The sequence below is a fragment of the Labrus mixtus genome, chromosome 7, assembly GCF_963584025.1.
Source record: "Labrus mixtus chromosome 7, fLabMix1.1, whole genome shotgun sequence".
Lineage (NCBI taxonomy): Eukaryota > Metazoa > Chordata > Actinopteri > Labriformes > Labridae > Labrus > Labrus mixtus.
Genome location: NC_083618.1, coordinates 2,816,909 through 2,827,431, shown reverse-complemented (window position 1 = coordinate 2,827,431; position 10,523 = coordinate 2,816,909). Strand labels below are relative to the sequence as shown.

Below are 10,523 nucleotides of genomic sequence, written 5' to 3'. Positions count from 1 at the left end.
AATCCAACATGAGAGCTTCATTTTCCCCTCTCAAAGTGATCCTTTGTTGAAAAAGCACATTGATTCTGGATATTATAAGTTCTACTATAGTGACTTCTCTGAGTGCGTAATCTGTGTGTGTATATAATAAGAACCTGCTAAATGTCATGTGGAGTTAAGTACCTGTGTGAACAAATACTAAGAAGTTCACATGCTGTTTCATGAATCATTCTCAAAATCAACAACAGGTAGTGTTGTAGTCCTGCAATATGACCTCACTTCAGTTAGATTTTTTTTGGGGGGGAAGTACTTGTACTTTACCAGAAAATGTTTTTAACAATAATTTAGGGGGAAATATTTGGTTTACCCAGATTTTTTATCAGTATTATAATCTCTATTTACAGATACAGATCAATATGCATGACTTGATCACTTTTAGATGAGTGTAAGAATGACTAGAGTAATGCATCCTATTATACATCTTCATCACTTACAAATAGTAATGTCAAAAGTAAGTCACCAGTTCCACCTGTCCCAGGTAATAAGTCAAGAGTAATAACTATGATACTATGATTTTTTGTCCGTTGTAGAATTGCTACATTAACTCGACAAAAGATGGGGACAATTTTCCCAGAACATCCTGTGGGGAAAAAAAGAATGCTGCATCTTTAAGTTTAAATATCTCTGCACTCACCCAGCAAACCACCAGCCCCCTCCCCTCATGCTATGTGGATCAGCAGCTGGTCCACACAGGAGGGTCCTGCTTTCATCCACCTCAAACTACCACACAACATTTTTTTTCCCTTGATGACAAATCAGGTGATATTTGCAATGTTCATTTACTAATGTCATATAAAATCTGTCTTGGTCAACTTGTCATCACTGGAACTATATTATAGATGCATCTCCAACAGGGCTCAAGATCTGTTGGACCCTAATTCATGTTGATGGTTTGTCATCTAATTTAGCTCACAGCCACAGATTTTTCCAAACCAAGGCCTGCTTTGTACGGTCTGACTGGGGGCTAAAACATGGCTTAATAAAGAGCTTATTGTTGGAGATTTTCCCCTCACTCCTAAAACCTCCAGCTTAAAGCAGCATTTTGTCTGGCGAACCCAGTTTGAGGAATTCAGTTGTGTGTGTGTGTGTGTGTATATGTATGTAGCAGAGAGAGGGAGAGCAGTAGTCTGAAGGATCAATGAGGGGAGAAGCAGAGCTTGGATTTAAGCACAGAGAAAATCTTTGTTTTAATTTCAGTCGAGAGAGCAACTGAGGGAATAAAGAGAGCGGACAATGTTGTCGTGTGTCTCATCAAACAGGGTGCTGGAGTTCATTACAAGCTTTTTCACATCCCAAGGAGAGGCCAAAATAAAAAAGGACAGAGGGATCCTTATTAGCAAAAAAGAAAGGAGAGTCCTGGTCCTCTTGTCTGTTGCTCCAGGCGAGCAGATCATGATTAAAAGTCTAAACTTCCTCACAATAAGCTGAGAGGAAGGAAGTGTGTTCTCATGTGCAAAGTTACAGTCTGGAGAAATGACGTGTGTGAAAGAAGCTCTATCTAATCACTCCCCCCGTGAGGAAGAAGAGAGAGCATGAGGGGCTGAAGTGAAGCAAAAAGAAAAGGGGAAGGGCCTGACATCAACAAGCCTAAACAGCTGCCCCCTTCTCCCCCGTGGAGAGACAGCAAGAGGAGCCCGATGGAGCAGGAGAGCGAGAGAGAGGGAGGGGGGGGGGCTGGATGGTCTGTGAGAGTGGGAAGGAGAGAGCAGCATGCGAGACATTTGAGGGTCTGAAGAGGCAAAGAGAAGGAGGTATTGGCAAGTGAAAAGGAGAAGGGGAGGAAGAGGTGTATGTTTGCATGCTTTCTGGTTGAGGTTAGCCAGGGAGCAAGGGGACAAGGAGAAGAGAGGGGGGTGTGAAAACAGTGGGAGGCCCTGCTTGGTGACATTTCTTGGACGGGAGAAGGAAAGGTTGTAAGAGGAGAGGAGGGAAAGAAAAAAAAATCATCTGGGGTGGATTTCAAGGCAGGACAAGCTGTCAGAGAAGAAGGAGCAGAGGTGTGAGGAGTTGCTGGGGAAGAGGGATCATGCCGGTGGAGGAACTTATGGAGGCCCCCCCCCCCAACAACATGAAGCGCTGAGAGGAGGAAGAGGAGAGAGTTAAGCACTTGTTTGACGGAGTTGAGGAAATTCAAGACAAGAAGAAGAGGCATCTGGTGGAAGTATGGGGTGCATTCACAGCACGAGTAGCAGCAGGAAGAAGACACATGGGCCCAGCATGGATCCAGGAGGAGTCCCCATAAAAGCAGACCCTGATGTGCATCCTGAAATCATTCAACTTGCTGAGGTAAGTGAGTTAAGATATTTTTCAGGGAGCTGTTAAAATTCTGTTCATACACTGCAAAGTTTGATCATGCAGTATGTTAAGCATGAGCCTTTAAAGTTTGATGATAATCGGTGCAAATGAATAAAAGAAAGATAAACATTACTGACCTGTACTGTCATCAGGTACTAGTTGTTTTCTGTTTGACATTTGACGAAGCTGAACTTTGCTTAATATTTATGCATGCTTACCAAATACTAGTCATGGAAAATCAACCAAAGGAATCATGACATTTTAGATGATGCCTGGAAACATTCCTCCTCTATATTTTGTCGACACGAGTGTTAGTAGAGCAGCAGCATCTCGTGCTGCACATGCATGCATACCCAGACATAAACATGTTCACAGGTCCTGTTAAGAGCTGCATCAGATGTTTGAGTTGCATGCACATTGGGTCTGTTTGTAAGTCGAAGCTAAAAGTCAAAAGTGTGTGACTGTGATGGCCCATTCATTTGTCATTCCTGCTGCGTGCAAGGAAACGGTAATATAAGATGCCAAGAGTAGAGGATGATCCACTTGATCGCTGTTAATCATGTCCCTCAGGGATCAAGGTTCAAGAGGAAGTGGTATAAGTTACTGTCCAGTTCCGGCCCGCCGTCCGCCTGTCTGCTGCCTCTATTTAGGAACATGTATGGATTTAGGAGCATGCCACATTGCTCCACATGTAAAGCCACCCTGGGACTTTTATAGAGACTGAAATAAGAAGTGTGTGTTGTTTTAGCACCAAAGGCCACAGGTTCTTGTCAAAGTAAATCACAATCTGGCATGCTGTGCGTCAGAGGGAATAAGAAAAAGAAAACTTTTTTTTTTTTGTTTCAAATTGAAATTTGCTGTGAGGTGCTGCACAGTGGACGTTCAGATCCTGCTGGAAGGAGAACGTTACTCTGATCACATGTGGCTTCAAATCCCCTAAAGCCCTGATTGTGTGTCTGTCTGATTTCTTTTTTGTTTTTGTGAGAGTGTGTGCTTTTGTGTGTGTGTGTGCCTTACCAGGCCAAATTATGATAACATAGTCCCAGCTGAATGGGTGGACTCTACACTGGAGGGGAATGCAATGTGTCATACATGCAAGCAAACCATGGAGTCCTTAAATTGTCTCGTAGTAAGTAGTGCTTTTGTTTTCTTGATGATTCTCACCAACTTACACACACACAATCTCAAAAGTACACTCAATCCCACATTTATTTTTAGCTTTTTTCATGGCTGGTTAGAGGTGACACCCCCTTCTCCTGCAGGTTATAAATACCCCACCAGAGCCAGAGCATACCCCTGGCTCGCCACCTGCTCCTGTCCCTTCCTGAGAAAATCCTGTGTGTGTGTGTGTGTGTGTGTGTGTGTGTGTGTGTGTGTGTGTGTGTGTGTGTGTGTGTGTTTGTTTACATTTGTGTGAGTTAGAAGTTACAGCCCCTGCTCTCCAGTATATCATCACCAGTGATGTGTCACAGAAAAAAACAATCACGCACACTCAGGCATTAAGTACCAGGGGGGTGTGTCACAGTACTCTGTATTCATGTACTCATACTGGGCTTTATGTTGCAGTTTTTCCGCTCTTCTCGATCTATAAAACCATCATTTAAAAGGACTCTGAACCTGAGCCAACTTTCCTTCATTTTCTCTGTCAGTCTAGATGAGTTGTTTTATAATAATATTGTCACAATGCTACTGCTGCAGCCCTCACAGTGATAAATAAAAATGGTAAACGCAGCTGCAGGAATAAAGCAATCCATTATGCTTGTGTTGTTTCCTGACCCTCTCCTCATCTCCATGGTAGAAGCTAGAGTGCTCCAGGCTCTCTGCAGTGGTCAGAGATGCTTGTGGAATGACACAGACTTTGGCTGCAAACATCCTACTGGGGTGGGGTTCTTAAATACTGCAATGCAATACTGCAACACTGCTGATAGTCACAGGAGCCCTCTGGAGACTAAATGCAAACTGAAGCAGAGTTCCTTTTTTCACTGGTGTCGAAAGTACATTCAGGGGGTTGGATGCAATGTTTCGTACACATGTACAGTCTAATACAGGACAAAACAATTGAAAAAAAGAGCGTGCGCTTTGATGGATTCTAGAGAAACAGCAACAACTGGAAAAAGTGTAAGAAGCTGCACAACCCCCACAATGTGACGTCCATTTTATTATTTTCATTTGAGACAGTTATTAATTTAATGACCGTTCTTTTGATCCTTTATGTTATTTGACAGATCATAAACGTAAGTTTGCTCAACTTGAGTGTTAACTTAACAAACCTGCAGCTAACAGCTCAAATTATATGCCGTGATGACGCCTAAGGTTTTTGTGGTGGGGACAGACTTAGCCAGCGGCGGTGGGGTTTTTGGGGTTGTATGTCAGTCCCTTTATTGTGAAAATTGTATCAAAGGAACATCTGGATGAAAGTTATTCAAATTAAGTTCAAACATCTACTTTGGCTTAAGGATGGACTAATATGATTTTGTTGGACAGAGGTCAAGGTCACAGCGGTCTTTCAAACTAACTTTCTGGCCATAATTAAAAAATTCATACACTTTTGAAACCTTTTTAAAACAAATGTCTCACAGTAAACAATTAAACGATTCAATTATTTGACCCAAATGTCTGGGGAACAAGACCTCACTATGAAGTCATAATGTCCAAAATGATTTTCCGACCGTTGTTATCCTCCCATTGGTGGGATAATATCTCTAAAGGATTTATGTAAACTTGAATAGTGAGTGTAGGTTTACTGTTGTAAGGTATTAGTTCTGATTTCACAAGTTTGTTTGCTTTATTTTTAGAAGATTGATTTATTGATCACACTCATAGTTTTTAGTAGTATTATTTTAGAGGACATTTTGATCTCATGAGTCAGCATTTGTAACACAGATGATACGATCAGGTCTTCATACATCAGATCATTAAAACAATGTTTGAAGTTCGAAAAATGTTAATCATCCTTGATACTCAGATCCCTGTTTTCACCTTTAATTGCAGTAATCTGTCCTGTGTGTGAATTCAGACTGCATTACTACTTTTTGACCACCAAGTGGTGCCCTTAACTAGTGTTGTGTTTTACTGTAAGAGTGGATTAATCCTCCCACACTGGCAGAAATGATGACTTATTATTTTTTAAATGGTCTGATAAAAAGATGTCCAGCCAATATAAACAGTTTTGTAGTCCTCTGAGATGTTTGTCTTTTGAAAAATTCACAGTCCCTTTGAAAACTCGAAGAGCCCATACTCATATACATTCCGCTTTGGTGGATTTTATTACATCTGCAATACAAACAGTGCACTCATGTCAGTTTCCTGTAGCTTTAAGGATGTGTTTAAGTGGCATTCAAATATTAGAGAGCTGCTTGGATAGGTTGTCCCTAAAAGCCACATTTGGAGGGATTATTATTACTGCCACAAAATCCCACATTCATGTGCAAACAGTGAAAACCGTACTGAGCCACATGCCGCTCATTCATGATTTTTTAGATTTGAATGCTGTAAGGTAAATGGATTTCTATAGCACCTTTCTAAAGTACTTCTACTACTACTACTACTAAATGTCAAATTCTCCAATTCACATCATTATCACACACTGATGGCAGAGGCTGCTACGGGAAGTGCCCAACCATCCAACAGTACTAAGTCAGACACATTTACTGCTGGACCATCCAGCTCTGTCACTGAGCCACAGCCGCTCCAAACTGTGTAAGAAATGTTAACATTCTTAAATTAAAAATAGTGTTGAATATCATAATTTAGATAATAAGACATATTGTGTATTGTTTTTGTAGGGCTTTTAATATATATTAAACAATTATAAAGGTTTACTTTTTTGTAAAAAATGTTGAGATTTTTGAGAAAAATATGAGCAATCTAAGTTGATTCTTGTTAAAATCCTATCTTACCTGAGCAGTGAGTCTACTATTGAAGCTTAAATCCTGCAGTAGATCTGATTTCAGAATGATAAACGGGCTCAGTGAGCCGATTGCATGAGCCCGTTTTTATGTAATAATATTTGAAATGTAATGGCTGGAGTGGATGATGATCCTCTCTCCCCTCATGTGCCCTCTTTTTTTGTCAGGTTCATCGCCCATCATCTCTCTTCCTAAATCCCCATGCACACACACACACACACACACACACACACACACACACACACACACACACACACACACACACACCAAAACACACACAGAGACCCACATTCAACAAATGCCGCACATGTCCCAGTTAACATCAGCAACCATTCATCGTCATAGCAGAGGACACATGTCAATAGTCCAATGTTACTGTGCTGTTTTCATTATAAAGTCAATACATTCCACCAAATGGTAATGTCTGTAGCCTAAGCATCTGAGTATTTTGTATTTTGTTGCTTGATATGACAAAATGTGTCAATAAAAGATCTTGTGAAGTTATTACATACCAGCTGCCTTTATTAAGGTGAAACCATAGGGTGAAGCACACCCCAAATCAATTTTAGACCCCTGTGACCCCTGGACCCAAATATGGGGCACGAGGCTGTCATAAAAACAATCACACCGTGCAGGTTGAGGAGATTTGAAACACACACTAGTTGAGACTGACTGTCAAGTCTTGTGTCTGTGTGCTCAGTATAACTATGACCATTGGGGGGCTTTAAAATATTTTCATCTGCCAAAGGAAAAGTTTGGGAACCATTGGCTTAGCTTATTTTAGTTTAGCTCCTGGAAATGGGGAAACAGCTGGGTCTTTCCAAAAGCCCATCAGCATCTGACTTGTACTCACAATAAAGTGATTATAATCCATATTATTTTTGGTAACACCAATGTTCAAATGAGGAAACCATGTGATGAGTTTTAAGAACTGATTAACATTTCTGAAAGCATCTGGACTCCCTAAACCTTTTAATAATACCTTGTCATTTGGTATCAGTATAAAAAGGCCAAACACTTATTTTATCCTTAACAGAGCCAACCGAAAGCGATGCTAAACTTGTTCCACTGAAACACTGACATAACTTCGAAGCTTGATCCAAAGGCCTGATACAAAATGACCTGCAGAGACACTGACACTAACTTCAAATCAAACTCCAATCTGCCTACAAATAGGCAATATCAACTGAAATGGTGATCAAAAATGTGATTAAAATATCACTTTATAGGGCGCCGGAGAGCCATGGCTTGTGGTTGTTGGTATGAATCCGACATTGCTGCATGTCGGATTCATACCAACAACCACAAGCCTTCTTACTTGATGAACTTTACAGATGAAACTAAACTACTAACTAATTAAGCTAAATAATGAATTACATTTTTATTGAAGCAACGAGGGAATTCTGTGGGTTTTAAAGGGTTGAGAGCAAGTGCAGTCAGAGGGAATCTGCTGTATTTATTTTCACATTATGTAACCACGCAGAGCACAAGGTAGGGCTCCATGAAACATTAATAAGACATTTCTAGTCATAAAGGATTTAGTCTGTGTATGCACCACTTCAGAGACACAGCTGATCTATTATAGATTGTGGTTAATAGAATGACTTTTCCTTCCACTCTCAATTCAAGCAAGATTAAGGTGTTGGATAGTCAATAAATAAGTGTGTGAGACGTTCGAGTGTATGCACCTCCACCTTCCAGAGTTAAACTCAATGCCCCTCCTGTCTGGAAAACCCGGGCATCGGAAAACGTAAGAAAAAAAAAGGCAAGAGCTGAGAATGTATTTTTTCAAGACAGGAGAGACACAGCCAGCCATTTAAAAAAGAAAAGAAACACCAGTGTGTGCAGTTAGGCTGGCTGTTTGTCACCCTCCAGCTCCCTCATTACGTCATACACACAAACACAAACAGTGTTAACAACATCTCCTTCCTGTTTCCAGGCCCCTCCTCCTCATCTAAAGGGAAGATTTAATGGTTTAATGTGCTTCACATGCTGTCAGGCATTGCTTTGGTAGGGTATTACTCTGTGCGTATAGTCCCAGTTGAGTTGAGCTGGTTTACAAAAACACAAATCCATGGATTATGATTCAGGGAAAGGAAGAGTGTGGCCTGTTCAAATGATGCAAAAAATGTTCTTCAGGGTTAATGCTTTATTTTAATCACCACATCTGAATTTCAACCCTGGGTATCATTCAGTTCATTCTGGGTAATCTAGTATATTCAATCTTTAAGCTAATAATATAGTTTTAGTAGAGATGAATCGAGATGTCTGAATGGTATCAGATTTACATTTACTTTACCCAATGAAGCTCATGTCTCATATTTACACAGCTGGCATGATGGTCCACTGTGTAGGCCTATAGTGTAGAGAGGTATCATGAAATGGGAGAGACCCAGGCTACTTCAGTCAGAGTAATAAAAGACCACCAAGCATTAAAACATTTCAAATATTAGACAGCATTTGTTGTGGTTTTGGGCAAAAAAACATGGCATAGGTTTGCCAGAAATATCTTTGTTCTGCATAATAATCGTCTTTAAGCTAGACCATATAGCACAATTTCTCAAGGCTAACTATGCTAGTTGTAGGCTATGCTAGTTAGCGATGCTTTACCCTATCATTACAATGATGATTCTTACATGCTAATGTTTATGAGGGACAATGTTTTCAATGTTCACATATTAGAATTAGTAGCCTATGTTAATATGCTAACACATATTAGCCTTAAACAGAAAATGCAGCTATGGCTAATGTGCCACAATTTTGTGGTCACAGTTCACAGCAAATAACAAATTTGACTTGATTTTCTGTGCCTACAGAAAAGTCAGTTGGAATCATCCTCACTGAGCAACAAGGATGTTTGCACGATATTTCTTGGTGAAAGTTGATATTAATATTTCAGAGGGGACCAAAGTACAAACTCACTGACACCTTCTCACTCTTAAACAAGGAACAGCAAATCTATCTACATTAAATTGAGCTAGCTGCACAGAAAGCTGCTTATCTTTCATCATCATAGGTACTCTTAGACAGAATAAGAATATGTTAAAAGATGAGACAAAGTGATGCCTTTAAACACAGCGTGATTTGACAGTGGGTTTTTTTGTTGAGGAGGCTGAATGTACGGCAGGTAGGGCATCATTGCTCATGCTGGTATGTCACTGAGCCAGCCCACATCTGTTCTGACAGCAGCACTGAGGCAGTGACCGACCAGTGCTTCAGAAGGAATAATTAAGACACAAGGAATGTTACAACTAAATATGTCACATTCTCAGTAGAAATGCATTAATGTGGTATTAGTTATATGGTCAGTTTTAATTTTGTGACTTGAATCCCTCTGTGTGTCTGCAGCTGGCCAAAGGGGGAGCTGGGAGCCACGCCTTCACAGAGAAGAGCTTCAAGAGGAAACGAGTGTGTGATGTGTGCAACCAGAACATCGATAACCCGGGGGCGCTCTGCAAAGGTGAGTCTCAGAAAGGTCAGGCTGAAGACCTAAAGGGACAGTACTGACATACACCTAAGACCTGACACTGATGAGCTCACCCTGACTGTCCTCTCTGTGTCTCTGTCAAAGCCGATGTCAGACTTAATCATGTCCCTCACCTCTGTGTTCTCCTTGATGTCTGCAGAATGCAAGGTTGCAGTCCACAAGACATGTGAAGCCAAGGTAAGCCCCATTTTTCTCTGCTGAATTCATCACAAATTTAACACTTTGCCTCACTCCTCACATCCTGAAAAAAGTCTGTTTCTGTGTCAGCACTTTGTCAGAGGTTCACATGTGCTCTTAGTCTGAAGTGGAGTAAGCCATGTGCATTGACCTACATCTCTGTTTAAAGATGGCCTCCCCCTGAACTGCAAACCTTCAGGTTGCTGTGACTGATTCAGTCATGTGGTAATCAACATCAAAAACCTCAAACGTCACAGTGGAAATTACTCTCTTAAACAGATTGATATGAAGCATTTTTGCATATGAAAGAGTAATATAATGCACAATACAATGTCAGGGGGAAGATCTCCTGGGCCGAACTGAAGGGGGCAGCATTGAGCTTTCTCTGTGGGGGTCAAAGCAGGAGAAAAGCTTCACGAAGCAGCAAAGCTCAGGGAGATGGCACCTTGCAGAGCGGATTATTTCAAAATTTGTATGAGGATTTGTGACTCAGGAAATGTCTTTCTCTTAATGGCTCTTCTTTTTGGGTTACTTATGTGTCAAATAATCATTCTGCAATCATTTTAGAGCACTGTGATTGTCACCTTTGACCCTCCAAGCTATATTTATGTCTATAT

At 40.8% G+C, this 10,523-nt stretch overlaps 1 protein-coding gene across 3 annotated transcripts in view; it reads left to right on the top strand.

Annotated features, from left to right (window-relative positions):
- The first annotated feature begins 1,578 nt into the window (after window positions 1-1,578).
- LOC132977492 (tensin-2-like) overlaps window positions 1,579-10,523 on the top strand; it is a 29,403-nt gene continuing 20,458 nt past the window's right edge. Inside the window, exons 1-3 of one of the 3 annotated variants that reach the window (XM_061042092.1) lie at window positions 1,579-2,325; window positions 9,591-9,702; window positions 9,869-9,906. In XM_061042092.1, coding sequence (XP_060898075.1) covers window positions 2,203-2,325; window positions 9,591-9,702; window positions 9,869-9,906 — 273 coding nt within the window. In that variant the 5' untranslated portion in view covers window positions 1,579-2,202. The other 2 variants (XM_061042093.1, XM_061042094.1) reach the window with 2 other exon arrangements.